Genomic DNA, 23,410 nt, shown 5'->3' on the forward strand with positions numbered 1-23,410 from the left:
AGAGAGAGAAGGAGAGAGGCTTGTCTTTCAGGAACCGACATTCTGGGAGGCCTGTCGGAGGAGGTGAGTACTGTCGAGTAGATAGAGGCAGACTGAACGAGCAGGTGGAGTAGAGCAAGACAGGGCAGGACAAAGCTTCAACGCTGCCACCTAGGAAGCTAAAGGCCAGACAATCAGCATGGCAGGGACCACAGCTGTGTGATACTATGATGGCTGAGCTACTGAAAAGATACTGACAATACAGTGTGCCTCTCTGAGTTGGCAGCAAATAGTATTGCATTTTATGTTATAGATGGGAAAAAAGCCAGAATGACTTGCAGGTATCGAGAGAAGAAACCTCATCCAAGTCTACATGTGTTTTTGCGATAGATGTTCTCCAAGAAAAACACTGCTGTCATTTGTTAAACAAATTACAAAAGAGAAAAGTACGCTATTAGAGCTGCAATCAATTAGTCAATTGAAAGAAAATTGACCGTCAACTATTTTGATAATTAAAGGTATAATATGTAATTATTCCGCCTTAAAATGTCTAAAAACAACTAGACCTATGTTATATATTTTGTTGAGTTGTGTACTTACATTATCCCAAATGTTTCCAACAATCTTCAAACCCAGAGAAATCTGTAATTTAATCAAAGTAACGGACCGTTTCATTTGGTTGCATGTCAATGGCGTCATACCTCCTCTACCAAAGAGTAAACGCGCACAAGATGCATAAGGCGGCGCTGTGTTTGTCCGCTACAATGGCATCTACCAAAGAGTGCCAATAAGAGTTCCACAGAAACTGTTATAAATTGACTTTTATTCAGTTTTAAGCCACATTTTCGTGATAAATTTTGGTTGTTTATAACTATATCTTTTCGCCGGAAGAATAATTTTAGTCATTGGACGTCTGGATCTTAAGTTATCAGAGAAAAACTGGGCAAACGTTAGCAGCAGCTCGGCTAACAGCCCCTCCAGGAAGTCCGGTGGTCACCAAACATCATCGGAGAAATATTGATTTTTTTTAGGTGAAACAGCTTTAATTAGTATTTTTAACGATTTTAATCTGCATGTACGTTTGTTTTTGGAGTGGATGAGACCTCTGTGGATAATTCGGCTTCCGGGAGAAACCGACCACACGTCTGGATCTAAATTTATAAGAGAAATAAACCAAACAAGTGTTAGCAGCAGTTCGGCTAACAGCCCGTACCGGACATCCGGTCGTCGCCGTATATTGTCGGAGAAACATTGATTTTTTAGGTAAAACAGCTTTAATTAGTATTTTAACGATTTTAATCTGCGTGTACGTTTGTTTTGGAGAGGATGAGACCTCTGCGGATAATTCGGCTCCCGGGAGAAACTGGCCGAACGTCCGGATCTAAATTTATAAGAGAAATAAACTGAACAAGTGTTAGCAGCAGCTCGGCTGACAGCCCATACTGGACGTCCGGTGGTCGCCGTACATCATCTGAGAAACACTGATTTTTTAGGTGAAACAGCTTTATTTAGTGTTTACCTGTAATCTCCGGGTCCATTTGTTCTGGAGAGGAGGATACCTCCACGGGTAATGCGGCTCCTGGTAAAAACATCCCGAATGATTAACACTGGAGTAATCCTATCCCGGTGAAGCTGGTTATTTAACGACGAAGACAACAACTCCCATGATCCCTTGCTACTTCACACTCTGTCTTTTGTTGTTGTTTTGATTGAGAGACCCCTAGCGGCTGAAATTACATATTGTGCGTTTAATTAATCGGTTAAATGCCAAAACACTCTGGTTCCAGCTTCTTAAACGTGAATATTTTCTGGTAAAATTAGGAAATTGAATATCTTTGGGTTGTGGACTATTTATTGGGACAAAACAAGACATTTTAGGTTGCATCTTGGGCTTTGGGAGACAGTGACTGACATTTTTCACCATTTTTGACATTGTATAGACCAAACAACTAATCTGTTAATCCATTAATATCCTGAGATCTCTGCTACTGTAATCAGTGCAATCCATCCAATAGTATGCATTGTATTAGTAATAGAGTAAGTAATTGATATTTTAACTCAAAATTGCAAATACTAACCTCATGGTGGCACTAGAGCAAATGTCAGTTGAATTCATCCTCTGGGGACCATGAATGTCTCTACAAAATTTCATGTCAACTTCCTACCAAAGAAACAGGCTCTACAAAAATGGTTCACAGTGCATCAGAGTAACAGGGACATTGGTGTTTCTATAGAATTGATTTTATTAAATGCTACCTCAGTCGCATATGTTCTAGCGGTTAGGATTCCTAGTTTTCACCAGGGTGGTCTGGGTTCCCTTCCCGGTATGGGAACTACAGTTTGAGGACCCTGTCAAAATGAGATGGTGCATAAAGAGGATATATAAAATTTTAAAATAAATATGGTCTCATAGATTGATATCTCAAAACCAACATTATCAGTATTTCTGGATACCACTATAGGTAAGAGAAAAAAAGTGTCTTCTTTTCATTGAGTAAATCTCTTTTAAAAGGTGAATTTTTCAAACTACAAGCCTAGAGAGAAGACCCCAAGCCTGGAGGATGAGTTGTAAACGCAAGAGTTAGTGGTATCCATCGATTGCTCAACTTTATGTGCTAGAATACAAATCTACAAACGACAATACAGTTAATGTCTGGTTCATGGCTGCAAGGAAAACCAATGGCAGGGGTACAAAAGCAGATGAGAAGGATGCTCCTCCCGCCTAGATAGAGTTGTGTGGTTTGAGCATCTGCCAGTTCACCACCCATAGGGGAGTGTCGGTGGGCTCTTCAAACACCCTGCATGGGTCCTCCTCCTTTTGATGCTCCTGGAGAGGGAGAGGACAGGGGGAACAAGAGACACTCCTCCACACACGCTGCTGAGCTCTTCTGGACCAGATGGGAAAAAAAGTAGGAAATAAAGAGGGAGAGGAAAACTGAAAAATAAAAAAACCCAGCAGATATAGAAATGCACAGAATCAGCTTGTAATGTCTTAGTGTATACTTGAAGCAGAGAGAGGAAATGGGGAGATAACTGTAAACTGATGAAAACAGACTGGGTAAAATTCTTGATCAGCACACAAGTAAGGAATGAAAACTAGTGAATTCACTAGTTTAGTTCCCAGACTGCTATTTCTTCCCATTGCAAAATGCAAAATTAAGCACTGTAAATGACTCGTGAGAATCTGAGCAATATCATGATTAATAGCATTGTCATGTCAATTGACCTTAAGATTGATCGTCATTGTCCTGTGAAAACCATGTATCTCCAAAACGTCAACTTTTCAGGAACAAAGAAAAACAGCCCAGTTTCAGCTTTGTGACAATGCATTTTCAGATAATCCAATGGGTTTATTAATGGTTCTTTTTTTTTCACAAATTGTCTTGTGATTGTGTTAAAAATTTAAATCAAAACCAAATTGGAGATATGTGGTTTACACAGCAAAAAATTGTTTGTTGCTAGTTACAGTTATAATTGGTGATGCACCAATCCGATCTGCCGGATTGGTACTGGCGCTGATACTGACCTTCTTAAGTGGTATTGTCAGACGTCCCTGATCCACATTAAATATAGTTTTAAAGGAGACATATCATGCTTTTTGTGATTTTCTGTTATCTATATACAGTTAAGATGTCTGATGTCTATGTTAAATATGGTCAAAATATGGTCAAATTGTTTGCGCATGCCCACAAATGGTCGTCCATTTTGTAGCCTTTGTTGCTAAGGTTGTTCCACGGGTTGTTTGTGTTGTTCACTCAAATATTTCGGAACGGATTCAGGCTTGAACATGTACGGATGTATTTGAGAAGTTTCCATTTCAAGTAAGGAACAAGAACAAAAGTGAAAACCTACTACTACTGTTTGTTTACAATGGATTTTGGGCCTTACTGTGTCATCCTTGACATCTTTGTAGTTGTATGTGCATTAATGTCAACATAACTACATTTAACTTCAACTATAACTTACTACTGTCATTAAAGTATGGATTCGATTAGTAAGTATCGATTAGTATTCTAATCAACAAATCATTTTAGTTCTCAACTAAAAACTGAAAAATTATTTCAGTATCTGCAACATACAACAGTCTTTCGGTAAAGCTGCCAATACTACCAATATGAGCAAAGGAGTCAAACACATACACACACATGCATACACACACACAAGCAGGATCAGAGGGAAAGCATCACAGGAAGGGAGTAGTAAGGGAGAGTGAATATCTTCTATAACTTTGAGTTTTTCTCTGTGTTTTATTGGCTGCTGTGAACAGACCCGTAGTCAGCATTTTTATATCTTGGAGGTGTCTTCTGGGCAGGTTTAAGGCAAAACTTGCACTCTGAATGTATGTGTGCATGTGTGTGTTTGTGTGGAAGTGAGGGTGGAGGGTGTTAATCTCCGGCTTTATTCAGAATTCAGAGCATCCAATACCAACAGCAAACAATGCAAACAGACACATACAATCCTATTTGGACTTTTGGGAGATCAAAAATGACTCCTCAAAGGATAACTTTTTGGGTAATTGACAGGACGCTTGTAAAAAAACAGAGAGAACCATAAATAAATGAATAGATGAGGCTTTTGTGTGGTTTTGGGTGAGCATCTGGTATCAAACATACTCACACCTCGCGGATAAAAGCTATGACAGAAAAATTACAACAACAATCAGTTAAACCTTGTACAAGAGGAAAAGCAGTTTCTCACCGGTCTCCAATGGCTACTGTTTGACTGACAGGTTGAGGTGAAAGGTAAGCTATGGAGACCAGCAGTCAAATGGACAGTGGAAGTCTCACCTGCGCTGACGTACAGATAAAAACATCTTACACTGTCTGATCTTCAAAGACAGAGGACTGAGGAGCAGTCATGTTGAAAATGTTCAAAAGTGTTTCTGAATAATTGAAGAGCTCCGGGTCTTCTAATGACGTGATAACAAACCAATGAGCTTAATGACCTGGTGAGGAAAATGTTGGTCCTTTTTTAAAAGGCCTGTGTATTCAAAACACTAAAATTAACGGTTTGATGTGAGAAGGTATTGATCAGTTGTTATAAAAAAACAGAGAGCTTCAACTTGATCTATGACAGTTTGTGAGAAAAACAGCTGCCCAGAAGGATCTATCAGAAGAGCTATCTGAACATATAAAATAAAAGACAACACTGATGATCTACAAACTGCTGGCGTAGAAGCAGGCAGCCCAGCTGACTGGAGCTACACCACCATTTGAGCTAAGGGCATTGTGAGGGATGGATACTGGGAGGGAGACATGAATCATATGTCTGGGAATTATGTCCACAACATTTAATATAGTGGGAACGTATTTCTGTTCAGAGCCATGTGGTCCCAGCAAGGCTTAGACGGGGAAAACAAATCTGTAATGGGCGCACAATTGAATCAGGTGTCTGGTCCTCTTAAGGAAATTAAGTTGTCGCTGGAGCGGGGCCACTTAATGAGAGGCAGGCTTGTGGACAGTGACGAATGGAGGGTGACACTGGAAAGAGTGTGAGGCCGCCACAATATCTGCATTTGGACTGGTGATGATTTTTCATCCATGAACCCCCCACCATTCTGTTTCTTTCTCTCTCACCCTCAAACACACACACACACACACACACACACTCATATTCACTTTGTCTCACCTCCCTCCACCCTCCCATTTCCAAGTCTTCATTGGGGACACATTTGATCCCTGTGTGATACTAGCCATTTATTTGCACATATATTCATGGGAATGATGGCAGCTAATAAAGAGGGGGATCTTCTTTCTATCTGTTTTTACATCACGGTGCCTCTTGATGGTGGCCATTATGCGATTTTGATAGATGTCTCTCCACAGTCACAGTCACTCGCAGCAGCAGAATGTACACAGCATGCCCTCCAGTATGAGCAGAGAGATATACAATACTATTAAGTAGCAAGGGTACCCCATTCTAATAGAGAGGTACTGTAATGTTTATTTTTATTAGATGATTTGATTCGAGTGCATAATCCTGTGATTATGCATTCAATAGGATCATATCTACTCAACCTTATTGCATAAAATATGCATGAGCAATTATGACTCAGTAATACTGTAATTTTAAACAGATGTTATATAAAAACTGCCATTATAGGTCCATTTAAAGTTGAAATCAAACAAAATCTATTTTTTGAGTATTTAATATGTCTCTGAAGGGTCTATGGTTAAGGTCAGCTTGAATTCATGTCACATACAAGGGATTCCATTAATGATAAGTTATCAATAGTAGAAAACGTATTCAGGTAATTTAGTAAAAGTAACAATACCACAATGCAAAATACCTCTATTACAAGTAGAAGTCTGGCGTTCAAAATGTTACTTAAGTCAATGTAAAGAAGTATTTTGAGTAGAATGTATCTCAAGTATAACAAGTTGAAGTACTTATTGTGTTGAAAAGCCCCGATCAGAATGTGCATTAGTACATATACTATATTATTGTATTATTATTAATAATGCAATAACATGGAAGCAGCATTTTAAAGTTGTTCCTTATATAATGTTGGATGGTTTAATCTATAATATTACACATATTCATTTAAAAGCTGAACATAAAGTACATTTTAATGTAAAAGTAACTAAAGCCATCATGATTTAGTAAAAAGTACAATATTGGGGAGTAACATAGTATAAAATAAAAATATTAAAGTACAAATACCTCAAAACTACAGTATTTGAGTAAATGTTCTTACTTTCCACCACTGCAGGTAATACAACAAAGTGTCAATAGACTCTCAGATTACTGATGTAGTTTAAACACTTGTCTGTTTGCAGAAATGTGGCTTAATACACAACTCTGTGCCAAGCACCTTACGGCTGCAACAGAAGCAAAAGATTTTATGTGGATCGTCATGCATACACCATCATCATTTGTGTAGATATACCATGTAACAGCTAGATTTCTTCTTCCCATTGTGCTTGTGAACTATTAAAATGCAGACTGATATGCAACTTGTGAAAACCTCAGCAATCTGTCACCTAAATGGATTATCCTGACGTCAGAGATATTGCCACTAAACATGGAGACATGGAAATTTATACCACAGCAAAATGGCCTTGTGAGGAGGAGTCATTCTCATTCCCATGAGTTGCTCCATCAATGTCTCCAGTCCTGTCTTAAATGGATGTGAAGGGGAGCATCTCTATAGGTTTGATCGTTCTCTGCTGCATTGTCAGTGTTCAAGTGCTAATTTGTTCCTTACAAAATCGAGAAAACTGTCATCACGATTCCCTGTGATGCTTTTTGCTCTTGAGAGGGATCTTGAGTATTATGAAGCATTTCCTTTAGTGTTTGACCTCCTCCATTCTCTTCAGTAAAGACTACACCTTGAGAAGCATTTACAATGCTAATTCAGTAATATAATCCATGTGTAGCACAAACAGACAGGAGCAATACTTGACACTGAGGCTCCCCACGTTAAGTAATTCTCTTTGATAACTGACCCGGCATGGTCTACTGTATGCATAATGACAGTACATGGAAACAGCTGTAGTGTGTTGACGATCAATGTCTGTCCTTTCAACACAGTAATTGTGAGGCCAGAGAATGACTGAGTAGCCAAGGCTACTGCTGCAGGATGGCCACTGGAGTGAGTGGCAATTCATATACTATGCCTTTTAAAGTTACACTCCATCCAGACAAGACTTGGGCCTAGATTTAGTTGTGTGGATGGAGTAAGAACAAAAAATCACTGTAGAGTGTGGTAGAATTGTAGGATTCGATGAGGCTTCAACCCCTCCTCTCTCCCCCCCCCCCCCCCCATCTCTCCCAGCTGACTGGGTATGAATAATTGACCCTATAGTCTGGGCCCCTGCTCATTACTGGGGGAAGTGTCGGCCTGGTTTGTGATGCTATGAGGGAGCAGTGTGAGTGCCCACTGTCTGCATGCTTGGCTTGGTTTTCCCCTCCACCTCTGACCACACACCAGTCCTTCATCTTTAATGGCCTGTGCCGTGATCGGACATCCAGCCTCTCCAACCTTCCAGCCTTGCCCACTTCATCAAGCAGGTGAATGGGTGTGCACAGTATCTACTGCCAGACAGGAGTTTTTCAAGAATTCTTAAGAATTCTCTTGTGAATTTAAGGAGTTTTGGGCAGGATTATCAAAGGGTGCAGGGGTGGGCGGGGGAGTGAACACTGACATACAGGAAAGTTCTGTGGGAAAGTTTTCAGGTACACACTCAAACTAGAAGAAACTATTCATGGTCTTAAGGTGAGTACTCTACTTGCATGGAGTCATGACTATTTCGATATAGAAGTTGGGAAAGTCATCTTAAGAAAAGTTGCACGGGGCAAAGTTGTGGATGTGTACTGTATTTATATATCTATGTGTTCATGTGAGGCTCCGTACAGACTGTGGCAACAAATTTCCTTGAAGGACGATAAAGAACCTATCTATCTATCTAGTAGTGCAGCGGCTAAAATATGAATACCCAACAAATTCACAGCGCACCACCATAAAATTTAACTCAAAAAATCATGTCAGCAAAAAGAAAAATGAACTTAAACTACAGTGAATCTGACACATCTGTATCCACATAGGAGGGACAGATATGGCTGGTGAGTGAAGCCACTGAACGCTGGTGAGGAAAACAATGGCTGACGATACACCCCCCCAATACATCAATCAGACAGGTCTGTCAGCTCAGCTCCCTGCAGAGAGATCCATGGGAAGCAAAAGAGGGACCACACAAAACACGGAGCCTGCAAATGAGAAGCCACAGTATGGATTGCTGCATGATGAGCAGCCAAACTAGACAGAGAGAGGGGATGGATGAGGAACATGTGTCGGTCACGTTTACAAGAACGGTAAAATAGGGATTGGGTAAGTATGTGCCTGGTGCTTTTGCGGTGTTTAAGAATGAAAGAGAAAGACATAAACCAAAAACTCAACAATCTGTTTTAATTTAATTACGCTTACTGAATGTACTTTTTGTTTTTAATTGGTTAACTGCACTTAGTAGTACTTATCAGCCAGTCAAATAAGCATCTCACAAGCAGTAGCTGAAGTTATTCCCCAGCAACCAGTACACATTGTCCTCACTAGAGTAACAATATTGGTTGGTTGAACACAACCTATGTTTATATCATTTTTATTGTCCAAGAACGACCTATAGGTAACTCTTTAGGACCCTTCGCAATTGTGAGAGTAATTTTCTACATAGCAAAGGTGGAAGTAATGTGACAAAACTGCAAAACTCTTAAGGGGGAGGTCAGGGTGGATGATTGGGTCAATGGAAGACTACGGTCAACATTGGTTTCTCTCGACCCTTTGCATTTGATTCCCCAATCATAACTATGACCACCATCCTCTCCTGACTTTGACCAAGTAAGTTGCCTAAATGTAACCAAACGCTAAGCATAGAAGTGGCAGATTAGAAAACGCTCAATGGAACAGTCATACAGATTTTTTTTTGAGACACCAACATGTTACTTATTATGACTGCAGCAAGCTACAGGTAGCAAACCATTGGAAAAGCGCAATGACACTGCATTTTTAGAGACAGTGTATTTGTGTGTTACAGGGAGGAGGTCTGCTGTTGCAACAGATCTGTCAATGGCAAACAGTAGATTGCCCTTTTTGGGGTATTCTATTGTTTTCCTTAAGCTTCCAATTAGAGCTTCATAGTCAAAATTCATGTAAACTTATTCAATTACCATTTTTTCATGTGGGTAGAGATTGGCAGATCCTGGAAATGGCCAGTCCCACAGGGATAGATACAGTTTGTTTCCCGGCAGGATGACAGTGATGAAGGACTTTACATTATCACCATTTACTTTTACTTCTGAGGCTTTAAAAGGGAGCTCAACTATGACCACAGAATGACATTAACAACATAAAACAGCTACCAAATGTTAGGTCTGAGGAAATTTAGTAATCACAATTCTTCCAGAAAAAATAGTTTTAAGACATTAGAGACATTTTTAAAGAGGTTTACAGTGACAGTAAGTACTATATAGGCCAACCATATGTTCATATTAACATTTGATTTGTCCTTTAAGTAAACAGTGAGTATCTAATACCATATGTGGAAAAACATACAACCATGCAAACGAACAGCTCAAAAATCACTGAATTCATTTCCAAGTATCACACCCAAATTCAGAGTACGTTCAGGAGAAAGCGTGTGAGCGGCACAAGTTTCAGTCCACAGAAACAAAGAGAAATGAGAGGTGTCTTACCCACAATATGGATGAAGGAGATTATCAGAGCTGTTCCTGGTTGTTTCATTGGTCGCAGGCAGCCAAGGATTCTGGAGAATATCGCAGAGCTGTCATTGTGTTTTCAGGGAGGGGGGGGAGGAGGGAGAGAGATTGTTTGAACTGGGAGTAAACGCTGTGAAAATGGTGGAGCTGGCATATTTACACCCAGGGTCTGCACAGGGGGATTACATGCAACGTTTTTATGTCACCCATTTGACAGCATCATCTCATGGAGGTTTTGAAGGCTCCCCCTCATTAGCTGGGCTGGGGCTGCATTTAACACAGCTTTGAGTTTATAAAGACAATGGCTGCCAAACCTCAAGGCCTTTAACAAACAACAAAGGAGAGGGTAACAATCAAAGTGCCCCTGTTTCGTTTTGCCAAACTTGAGTGAAAAGTCGCCAGCTCGTAAAAAATGACATTTACATGACAAGTGGAGAGCCCCGAGTGGATCTAAATGGATATAAGTGAAAAATGAAGTCAACCTAATTGTGCCTCAGCGGGCTTGTTAAGTATCCAGGGTGAAGGCATGCCATTGATTGAATGTAACTTTAAGACACAGTTTAACTTGTTATTCATTCCTCAGCCCTCTATTATATTTATACGCTTTGGTCAAGAAATTGTATCACTAGCAGACGACGGCAAAAACAATGACAATAATAAAAATGACAAATGCCATTAAAACTTGAGAAAGATGAAATGTTGGGTGGTTTCAGAACAAACTGCACAGCCTCAAGCAAACAACACCCACTTCCAGTGGTGACAGATGCATTCAGGTTCATTCATGACAAACTTGTTAGCAAATAGTTTCTTATACATCCAGCAGTTACAGAGCAACATTATCATTTATCTAGAGTCCTGTTTCTGGCAACCTGCTGAATGTAAGTCCAATATTCACTCTCTTTTAGCTCTGTTTTTGGTCTCTACCAACTCCTGAGGTCCAACTCCTGCTCTTTAGTGGCTAAATTCTCATTTATGTTCACAAGCTAACTGCTAACTGTGTCTGTTTGCCATTTGGTGCTGAGCAGATAGTGTACACACTCTTAACATTATGAGAGCAGTGAGAATCAACCAAAACAGTAGAGGTGTGCATTGCTGCTTTAATAAATAATAAGTAGTAATACCACAATGTAAAAATACTCATTACAAGTAAAAGTCTTGAATTATGCAATATGAGGTATTATATATTTTATATTATTGGATTATTATTAACAACGCATAACATGTAAGCAGCATTTTAATGCTGTAGCCTGTCATGGTGGAGCTAATTTTCTCCATTTTATATACTTTTCGGGTAGTTTAATATATAATACTGTGTCACATTTCATAAACTGGTCATAGGTTCTGTATGAAAAATCTGAATCAATAAAACTGTTGAATAAATGCAGTAGAGTAAAAAGACAATATTTCCCCCTGAAAAGAAATGGAGCATAAAATGAAAATACTCAAAAACCTCAAAACTGTACTTGGGTAGAGTAATTAAATAAATGTACTTAGTTGCTTTCTACCACTGCTTATTTCTGCATGTTGTCTCTGCTATTGTTTAGCAAGACTACATCATCTATGACTTTATGTTGAGATCAAAGTATTGTTTAGGATATCAGAGAATCAGAATATTTTGTTCACCGTAGACAAGACAGCATACGAAAACAAAGGTAAACAAAATAGAAAAAGTGGATGTCACATGTGCAGATGGTAATCATGGTGTTATCAAATATGAAAATAATTTCACACAGTTAGATCTTGATATGAGAGAAGCCAGAAAAACAAAGATTTAAGATATTTTGTCTAAAGATCTGGAAGAAAAATCAGGTAAAAACAGCTTAAAGGGCCTCTCCATTTACTCTTTGTCTTTCTTTGCCTTCTCCTCAAAAGCAGCACAACAACCTGCTTGTGTTACAACCTCTCTTGCTGTGACGTTTAGTCACAGCAAAGTATTTACCCACCAATTACCCGCAGATACCCTTCCTCTCGTTATAGCTGGGGCCCCATGAAAGGGAACAAACAATAACAACAGTGAAGGCTCCTCAGCAAAGAGACACATTATAATCTGGGCAGACATGAGAGAAGAAGGGTGTGGAAAGAGCTTGCATTGATGGAGACGAAATCGAACTTGATTAAAGAGCAAACAAAACAAACCCCTACAAAACACAAACACTCCATGCACTTTGTGAATGGGCCCGCACAAAGCTAATATGTAGCTACCCGGGCGCTCCTGAGGAGGCAAGATGAAAAAGACAAGTGTTTAAAAGGAGAGATCTTCCTCTGTTTGGCTGACATATTTACACAATTATGTGCAGAATCCAAAGCAGTTCAACCGGCGTTTCTCCCTCTTGACAAGTCACAAGAAGTTTAGTTTTTTTTTTTTCCTCACCTCCCTTTATACTTTTGTGTCAAGTTGATTAAATGAGAGTGTATGACATAGATCTGCAGGGTAATGCCATCTGCCAGTGTCATCATTTTTCCTGATGGAGTTACACTGACTTAACCAACTCTCTCTCAATTAATATTAAGGCTGTTACACATTTACAATGAAGCCCTTCTGCTACACTTCTGATACCTTAAAATACGGGTTTGATTGAAGCTCATCTAGTTGCTTTATTTACATTATGAACAGCATTAAACAAAATCTTCTCTTAGTCTCATATCAATTCCTACAGGATGATTAAAAGCATCGCACCTTGGTTTGTTAAGCCATCACATTTACAAGTACAGTAGATGTACAGGCACATAATGAAAGAGTCTGTGCAATAAAAGTACAATAAAATACATGGCATGAGATATAATGCTATGGGCAATTAAATTCAGCTGCACAAAAGGACCACACAGCCCTTATACATATTCACTCTCCCGCTGAAATCCATAGGAATTGCTAAGTCATCTTCCATGTCTCTGAGGCATTTGCGTACAATGGCACTTTTATCATATGCTTATCAGTGGTGGCCCCTCTCTTATAGAGCTCGATCTTTTGGCCCCTCAATCACGGAGCATATTACTCCTCTGTCAGAGCAAAGCACTTCCTAACGACAGGGAGGCCAGCTGGGACTGAGGAGAGGGCAGGAGGCACATGCATTAACATAATAATCCAACCACACTCCCACAGGCCCCGGGGCCAGACAGCATATTAGGTAGGCCCCCCTCATGAAGGTCCTTGCAGAGAAATAAAGCTGCTTTACGGTGAGCCTGTCAACCTGTGGCGAAGGCTTGGCCCTACCTGGGCTAATTGTTGACTGACCAAAAAAATACATGTCACTGCTAGTCCCACATGTGTAAACGGTGATCTTGTTACATGCTTAAAAATGCTAAGTGTTGGGTAAAATGAGGTATAACTTAACCTAGTTCTGAATATCTCATGATGGATTAAAGAGAATAAGTAAGGCTGTTTCTTTCTCTCCCTCTCTGTGCGCACTTGCTTTGTTGCCTTCTACATCACATTGCAACACAACATAACCCAGTAGCCTGACACATATTCCTGAGTATAGGAAGCATCTCCTCGCCTCCTCATATTTACTGAAGTGAAATGCGGAGAGACATAGGCTTTGAGGACAAGAGAGACCGAGAGGGGAGAGAATAAGGGGGCTGGGTGTTGGTTCCGCAGCCTTCCCTGTGGCATAAACTGGGGAACGTTAGCAGCGTGCACTGAGGCCTGTGATCCTTTGCACTGGGGTCCCATGGCACCTTGTGTGGCCTGCACATTTCTAACCACATGAGACAGTTGCTATCATTGCGTCAAAGCCATCATAAAGCAATGCAGCTGCTGTGTAACGCACTGCTTTTGCCTGAAGACAAAAGGCAAACAAAAAAGCCAATGCACCAGCAACTAGAGAAAGTATTTAAAAAAAGACTCAAGTTCAGCTATTTTGAGAAACTTCAGCCTCTGCCAAACCCAATTCAGCGTCACATCCACTGGTAGAAAGTTCATATAGAGAAGAGAGGCAGTAAGTAATGCATTAGGAAACCAGCAGCAAAGAGCTGTGTGGAGCATTTTCTTTAGGAGGCCTGTCTAGCAAAGTCTGACTGTCAGAGCACCTCTAATGTGAATGTCCCACTGACTGGTACTGTAAGGCTGTCAGTCGCTGGTTGGGGTCCTTGACTGAAGACTCTCACTAGCAGTTCACACACAGTAGTACCTCAGTGGCGAGAGAGAGGCAGGCAAGGAAGAAGAGAGGAGTGAAAAGAAAAAGGATCTCCACAAATCATTTTGATCAAGAGACAAGGTAGCGGTAAGGTAGACCTCCCCCAGCCTCCGCCCCGTGAGGAGACAACTCTCTAATTGGTGGAAAGGGCAGCCTGTCCGTGGCCGCATGTGCTCTCAGATCTCTCCCAGGACAGCCGAGGCAACGTGCCAATTACTGCCAATTGTTGGCCTGTGGTTGAGATGTGGACAGTTGTCCACATGGAATAAGAGTGAAGGCCTGGCAAACGCTCCTGCTGATGCTGATATCGTATAACAGCGATATAATATGGTGCTGTTAGCCCACAAACTTTCATAAAACAAGGTATTCCTATTCCATTTAAGAAAATCCTTTCGATTTAGTGAGAAACTAAAAAAAATTATCAAATACAATCCACCTTTCAACACCTGCAGCCATGTGGGGTGTGAGCAGCTATTCAAAGTCAGACTTCTTTAACACCACCTGACTGAGCCTGTACTTTTAAAACAGCCCCAATATAGCCCAGTTTAGTAGGGCCAGCAGACCATTATGGGGGTCCTCTCAGCGGAAGTTGAACATATACTACTTCATCCATTATCCATTAGCTGCTCATCATGGTATAGGTCAGAGCTGGAGCACATCCACCTCTAGCAGTCAGACAGAAGCAGAGAATAGCAGGCCTTTACAACTCCGCTCACCCACAGCTCATAACAAGGAAGCCAGAGAAGTGTAGCAGAGAGGAGGGAAAACAGTCATAATTCTTGTTCAACTAAAAATCACTATAATGCTCTTTAATTGTGTAGGCAAAAATCTTTTCAAAAGAGCATGGTAATTTTACCCTGTTAAATTATTCAGCGCACATTAATAACGGTCGGGGCCGGGGTGGACGAGAGCGGCTGTTTTAGGAGTGATGAGCTGCCGGAGCTGGGAGACAGGATCTCACTGAGGCAGTTTTGCCTCCTTTTAAAGTTACATTTTCGAGTAAACGACATTAAAAAAAATGACCTGGAGTAACCCTAAAAGGTACTGAGACTGGATGTTGGTGCAGGGCTTTAAATACACTCAGGAAAGATATCTTTCTCTGGAACAATCTCTTCTTGAGAAGTTTAATATGAACTGAAATGGGTGATATAATAACAACCGATGAATATTTCTGGTTAATTTGTTAAGTGTCAGCGCATCTTGAAAACTATACGGCTCAACTTACACAAGACATTAGAGAAGGGGCTTATGTGTAGAAGTTTAGCATCCCTCGTCGAAAAAAAAATGTGAATATAGAGTGAACAAAAAGATATAAAACATGAATACTACAGGAATGTAAAAAGGTTGTCTCCAATATAAGCCAAAAACAATGAACCCTCAATATGTCTCTATTGAAAATTCTCTTCTTTGTTGGTTGTTCATCTATGTACTTCAAACAGTGAGCGCTGTAGTAGAATAACAGATAAAAAGAGAAAAGGTCAAAATCAAGATCTGATGAAGGGCAACATTCACTATAGGCTTTGAGGGATTCCAGCCAACTGATGGCACATTCAAGAGTGCAATGCAAATGAGAATCTGCATGAACCATGCACCAGCAAAGGTAATATACATAATTGGGGGAAGGGGTAGTGGGGCATGGTGGGGGGATTCTCCATCAAATGCGGACATGAAGCAACACTTTCTATACTTAATAATTAATATAATACAGTGCACACACACACATTGCATGGGATGCATATCATCCATCCGTTGAACAATGACTTTTAAGTGCACTAGAACATAGTGAGCCTGACAAAATATGCACAAATGTGTGTGAGATGAAATACGCCTCTTCCCCCCATAAAGATGAAAAAAAAGCAACAAACTCCTTCCCTAGGCAGAGAGAGCTTAACTATTCTTCTCAGTTCAAAGTCAGGGGTCTACTCTAAATATTTGTGTATTAAACATAACACATAAGATGCAATAAATGGAGGACTCTAAAAGAAGTGCAGGGCCTGCAGGAGAAAACAACATGGAACTGCAATGCTTCTTAATGTCAGTCTGACTAACACAAACAACCATGGTGAAAAACAAGCCAAGGCTTCAAATCTTGTAGAAAGTATAAATCAGTGCGACTCAGATGCATGGTGGCTACAGTTGCTAAATGAACTGGATATGCTGGCCTTTACAGATTTCACCTCCTCGTCTGTGTTAGTTTGAGGACAATAAAAGTACGAGCAAAGCACTTATGATTAAACTGTTAATGACATTTACACTCCAACACAGTTGAATCAGTTCAGTGTCAACACTTATAGCTTTCGAGGTATGCATCAAGGGCCAGTCAAAGGAGGCACCATACAGCATGATTAAATCTAAATTCGCTGACTCTTACACTGTTTGTTTGTTTATTGAGGCAAGTCAGGGGGTGTTCTGAGCCTCAGAACTGCATTTAAAGCTGATCTGGCTCCTTCAGACAGTGCTGCATCCGACTTCCTGTTGTCGACTCGCAGTAGCTACAGAAAAACTGCTGCTGCAGCCTTAGACAACCTACAGCACTTTGTATGCCGAAAGAAAAGAGTTAATTAGAAATACAAATTCTCCCAGATTGTTATTAATGGGAACTGTAGAGTAAGCAACACATATTTTGTGCCCATAAGTAATTCTCAGGTATCTTTGATCTGTAGCCCACAGCGGATGCTGCTGCGTGCCGCTGTCTGGCTTCTGGGACTCTGCCAGCGCCAGACATCTGGCTACTTTGTTATCATTGGCTGATCTGCTCCCGGGAGGCCACTCTTGTGACACCAGGCAGAGAGTGTCCTGGCAAGGAAAATTATCAGCACATTTTGAGTGGATTAGAGTTCCAAAGTGGTCTTCAAATCTCTACAGGGGTCTGGTGAGCCATGCTCTACTGGGGGTTCCTCAGGGCTCTGTTTTGACACCACTGTTGATTTGAAAGGCAGCGAGGGTATGACTCCCACTGTTGCATCACAGGTTTCAGGCAACATCTTAGGAAGTGAAAAAAAGGCCCCCAATTATGATCTGTCAGATGTAGAAGGGAAAAATGCACCAAAGACTTCCCTTGATTAGTCTGGAGATTCTGAGTAGCAGCAAATGTTTGTACGAGAGTGCTGTATGTCGTTTATACTCCAGTGTCATATCTAGCAAAAATGTATTAAGCATGCATTCGTTTTTACTGACTAATGCAGTTTTGTTGTTCTTGAGATTCTGCAGCTATGAAATTTTTCAGTCACGTTCATAATACTCTTGCCTTGAGCTTTTTTAACTCTAAAGGAGTTAAATATGACTCCATCTCAAAGGTTGCGTCTAACAATCCGTCACACAAAACACTTGTTTAGAGGTCAAAGAAAAGAATGCTGCCTAAGCACTGGCTTAGTGGAGGGAAAAAAAAAAGCCATGATGTGACAATCTGAACCTTATTCACCGGATTGATTGAGGTATCGTGTCTTCTCTCTTTTTTCTCTTGGCGTTTCCATTTGTGAATACAAAGCTGCGGTGACCCATAAATATTACATGGTGTGGAGATGCAAAGCAGGAATTAATGACTGGGGTGTGTGTGTGATAGAGCGTGTGTATGGCAGGTCCCTATGGGATTCTGCTTAGACAGGCGGGCATGGTGAGGGTGTGGTCTCTCTCTCTCTCTCTCTCTCTCTCTATCTATCTATCTCTGCTACACAATGTAGGCTGTATTTTTTCTCCACATCTCCACTGGGCTGTAGGATTTTTGACCATTGTGCTGTCCTGCCTGTCAGTGGCTCTGTGGTCGCCCACAGTTCATCACTGCTCTATTTGTTCACTCAGTTACTCACCAACCTCTCATGGGTTATTTTGCACAGGAAGATGACTGCAGTTTGGCTTAGTATTAATTAGTGCTGAAACAATGAATCAATTAACAGATAAGTTGATAAACAAAAAAATGTTGATAATTAATTAAACATTTAACAAGCAAAAAATGTCATGTTTTAGCTTCTCGTGTGAGGACTTGCTGCTTTTCTGTTTTATATTATGGTAAATAGTGGTAATAGTGGTTATGGTGAATATCTTTGGGCTTTAAGCTGTTGATCAGACAAAATAAGCTATTTAGAGATGTCAACTTGGTGTCTGGAAACTTGTGATGGACAGTTCTCCTGTTTTCTAACATTTATTAGACTAAATGATTAATCGGTTGATCGGAAAAATAACCAAGAATTCTCTTTTTTCTTACATTCTCGATTCCAGATCCTCATTTATGAAATTTTACCGCTTTTCTTTGTCTCTTATTATAGAAAACGGAATATTTTAGAGTTCTGGACTGTTGCACAGAAAAAAAAAACAAGCAATCTGAAGACATCTTGGCATTTAGGGGATTTTGATGGATAGTTTTCACTATTTTAATTGCCAGTTGAATCTTTAGTTGCAGCCCTACACTCTGTTACACACAAACATACACACACCATACATTAATATATGCTAAATAAGCATGAGATACAACATGACCAGTTTGTTATTTGACAGCATGAACCAACTTGCTGACCAAGATCCGATTACATTCTGATTTCCCAACATTGTCATAAAACATTGCTAACATGTGATTGGGTTACACTGAGGTTATGACAAAATAGTTGTATGTGTTTACAAGAAAGAGACAGACATGCAGAAAAATATAAAGATGGAGAGAGAAAGGAAGAGAGAGAGAGAGAGAGAGATCGGCTTTTCCTCTCTGCTTAGCATGATGAATCGGTTGAGGAGGGGCCACTTGACACCTGTCACCTAACCAGCCAGGCACAATTACCTCCAGGGGGAGGACGGGGGACTTGCTAGAGAGTTGCGCATAGCTCCCAGTGAAATAGACGAGCGTTTGAAGATCATTAGTGTTACAGGCCTTGTCTTCGTGGCCCTGTCCAACCTCCTGAATGGCTCGCTTTGATCACTGCGCTGCGTTTTTGTCAATAGTATGGGTACACTGCATAAATTATAAAGTTATACACACAAAGTCAGCAGGTAAAATGACACACTCAATTTCTGTTTCGGCCACAGATGGGGCAGCTGATTGCAGGTAATGAGCGTCATCATCACTCTGCAGCCAATAATGTGCGGTGGCCGAGCTCTCATGTTGCTATCATGTTCGGGCCAATGGCTTCCCAGAATGGCACTCGTGTTTTCAAGTGCAACAAAAAGAAAAACAATGTAAAGCTGTTCAGTGAAGATCTTGCTGTTGTTTAACTATGAATTCCGACATCTGTCATTATAATATACTGTATGTCTGTGTTTTTAATAAACATAATTCAAGCCTCTTTTTCAGGTTGACTAAGGTTTCAGGGTCTGACAGTGTGAGACAGGTAAATATGACAAATTATAAATAATCTGAGGCTGTTACAGATTAGGTTACACTGGTAATATTTTCAATTATTTAAATAAAATAGAATCAAAATTTTAAGTGGTGATAAATAATATATGTAGCATATTTTCCTTATATAGATAGAACTCTTCAAAAATGTATGCAATGCACTTGGTCGAATTAATTCAGTGTTTTGAAAGACAGAAAACTGGGTTCCAATCTAAGCATGAACTGAAATTTCATCCTTAATAGAAAAGAATATACCCATGTATAGGTTGAAGGACAGTTCAAGATTAACAGTACTGAAGATTTCACAGATGGCAGACATTCAGATATGTCACACACACACACACTGCACAACTGCAGCGGTGTGCCCCTTAAGTATTGTGTTTGGCAGTGCACTGCTGTGGTTCCACTGAAGAAAAATGATCATTATAGCTGATGAGGCAAGGGCTCCGAATGATGACAGTGTGACAGCAGAGAGCTTTTTAATTTGTCGGATCAGATTGTGACATGCTCCATCACAGGACGCAGGAAATCTTTTCATTTGTGCAGAAGAAAGGGGGAAAGGAGGTCAATTAGCATCAACCATTAGACAACCCAGTGACAAGCAATATATTACTGCGTGGGACAGTCAAACTAATGAGAGAGGCAGCAGCAATGTTCATCCAGGTTGGATAGAATTCTGCAATCATCCTGCTACATTAATCACTTGTATAGCACTTGACATACGCATTCTTTATAGTCACATGCTCCGAGGTGTTATTCCTCGTATACGCCGCCTTCCTCACCATCGCGTTCGTTGTCATATGAGGTCAGGTTTACTCAAAGGAACGTCTGTCATGTCAGACGTTATCCTACAGAATCACGTGCATCCACACGACATCAAATGCAAGCAGTTTACAGTAATTCATGCTTTGCTGCATGGTTAAATTTTAAACTTTCTGGGTTTTTTTCTGTCCTGTCATTGAAGGCTGATCAGTCAAATCTGGTCAAAAACAGCGGGATATTTTTTCAGATGTGTGAATGACCACACTGTTTCAAATATCACAAAGGCTTCCACCAATATGATCCTTGCCAAAAGCATCGAGAGAGATAGAGGGAGAGGGAGAGGGAGAGAGAGAGAGAGAGAGAGAGAGAGAGAGAGAGAGAGAGAGAGAGGATCTCATTTTATCAGAAGAGACAATCTCAAAGCGTTTTTTCCCTTTGCCAGGCAGGGTTTATTTGACTGGCTGTCAGGTATAACGTGCCTCTCTTGATATTGATCTGAAGTACCTAAAGGTATGTGACATCATTATGAGGCTTGACCTTATCATCTGCTGCCCTGCAGCCTATAGGCAGGGCTGGACCAGAATCTAATGTCTTCCTCTCAAAGGTTGGTACCTGGTGCGTAGTAGGGAAACTGGTGGTGATGTTATTTGTTTTCCTGACCTCGTGGCACACCTCACTCTCACGGCCTCTAATCAGTTAAGGCCTGAGGTTGGTTTCACTACTTGACCAGGTTAGCTGGCTTTGCTGCTGGTTACTGTAATAGTCCACATTAGTGATGATATTGACCATGATGATATCTGGAATTTATTAAGTTATTATTATCATTATGATTATTAAGTTAAGTTCAACCAACCTGAGAGACTCAACCCTATTGCCAGACTGAACCTAAGTACTGGATGATTCTACAAAACTCAGAATTACAAGACTACATTTTTCTTTTATCATTCAATGTAAACGTCTTAAAAATTCTTTCTTTTTACAGTATCTACGCATGGCAATAGTGGTATGATTAAGGTAAGGGAAAGACAGTTATAGCAAATAAACTATGGTTATGGTCAGGCAACTAAAGGACTTGATTAAAGCTACACAAATCAATATTTTCATATTAGCAATGGATTAAGTGACTACGTGTGATGTGAAAGGGGTCGCTTGTAGTGACAAACCCACAGTTTTATTATCACTCAAATCTGCAGTTCCCCTCAACTCCACAGAACATTTTAACTTCTTTCAGCTCATTGTTTTGGTATTACAGCCCGCAAGGTTACTGTTTTTATTCACTCTCACCGTTCTCATCAACCTCATTTCCAACAGCAGGAGGCAGCTTTTTCAACAGAAAAGCTCTGATAAACCCACTGTACCCTACCTAGCTAGCACCAAATAGCAGGCAGACAGTCGGATGCAGCATCATAGTGGAGCATTTAGCAGCTACACAGCCAGATATTTCCATTATGAGTTGGTGGAGACCAAAACAGAGCTAAAAGGAGAGTGAATATAGGACTTAAGTTATCAGTGACTCCAAATGAATGCTAATGTTGCACAGTGTCTGTTAGATGTGTAAATAGGCAACTGTTTGTTAGCACGTTTGGAATATAACTTTATAAGGGGATTATATGTCAGTTTTGGATAAAAAAAAAACCTTGTTCCACTGCCCCAAGTGGCCAAAAAAAATGCTGCTTCATGGTTTTTTTAAAAAAAAGAGTGACCATTAATTGTTTGACAAGTTGGATGCACTACATGCCATCCACCACCCTGGTCTTCACACCGATACTTTCCACTTTGCTTCATAAACAACAAGTTAATTTCTGTATTGGTGCTGAATGTTGGTATTGGACGCAAATTGTTTGCTGCGGAATCGTCCGATATGAGCATAATATTTCTAACACTGGGCTGAGATCATTTCATATAAAAAGACTAAGATTGAACTTTCATGAATGCTGTAATTCCTGTTGTGATGTTATGCCTGAAAATTGTGACAAAAGTGGGAGCGACTTGTGTTGTTTGAATTTTGCACATTTCTGGTTATGAACTTGACCTAGTTATGAACTGCAACATAGAATATCGCAGATATAATTAATTAAAATTACTTGTTCTTTTATCAGAAACAAGGCCTGATTGGCTTTATGTCATCATTAAGTGTTCATTATAATCTGCCTTAAGCCAAGATGCACAAACATTTCAGGTCTTATGAACTATTTCAGGAAAAGTGGCTCTAATAAAATGTCACACACAAATTAGCAGTTTTGTATCAACGCATAAAAAGTCATTAGAATATCCTGAGAACTGTTGATGCTTTTATTTAGCGTAGAGATCAAATAGAAAACCATCAGAGAGTTTGTATACCGCTTGAGCTGCAATTCAAGTGCAGTTTTTGAAACCCCTTTCATTATCTCAAGTGGTGAGCTACTTGTTCCCTCTGAGAGCTACAGTACAGTGTGTGACATTTAGTAAATCCTGAAGGCTTGTTGTATGCATTTAAACAACACATTAAAGCCAGAATGTTCCTTGTGGAACCTGTCACATTTCCCAGGTAAAGCAGATGAATAAATAAAGCACCGCTGTTAGTGGCTGAAACACCCCCTTTTCTTTGTGTGATTTGCTGTTGCCTTGAGTTAGATCCTGATCTCTTTGTAGACCGTCTCCCAACAAACATTGACCTTCTGCTCCGACATGTAAAGAGCTCCACGAGATCAGAAAGGGGAGGGGGGGGTAAAGCTGTGAATAAAGGCATCACCACTGCGAGCAGCCAAGAGACTTCATCCACTTCACTCCACTCTTCTCTCTCCCTCTCCTCTGCCTCTCAGTGTAGCTTTATCTCTGTGTTCAGTCTAGGAGCGGAGATACCTTGTTGGCGGCACAAAGGAGCGGTTCTGTAATAAAAACAGCTGTCTCTGGTGGTCTCGGTGTAATTGGGATTGTTAACGTGGAGAGCTCCTGAGGGAGACTGAGAAGAGTATGTCTTTGTGTAAAGCACACAGACACCTCTGCAGCACTCCTTGATTTG

The 23,410-nt window shown here is 40.4% G+C and overlaps 1 protein-coding gene across 4 annotated transcripts in view; it reads right to left on the minus strand.

Annotated features, from left to right (window-relative positions):
* Positions 1–23,410, minus strand: part of LOC137179903 (uncharacterized) — a 131,178-nt gene that overhangs the window by 32,951 nt on the left and 74,817 nt on the right. For 3 of the 4 annotated variants that reach the window (XM_067584964.1, XM_067584962.1, XM_067584963.1), the window contains exon 3: positions 10,168–10,256. The exons of the other annotated variant lie outside the window; for it this stretch is intronic. In XM_067584964.1, the coding sequence (XP_067441065.1) occupies positions 10,168–10,256 (89 nt within the window). The remainder of the gene's footprint in view (positions 1–10,167; positions 10,257–23,410) is intronic. 4 annotated transcript variants of the gene reach the window in all.

This window comes from Thunnus thynnus, chromosome 3 (genome assembly GCF_963924715.1).
Source record: "Thunnus thynnus chromosome 3, fThuThy2.1, whole genome shotgun sequence".
Classification (NCBI taxonomy): Eukaryota; Metazoa; Chordata; class Actinopteri; order Scombriformes; family Scombridae; genus Thunnus; species Thunnus thynnus.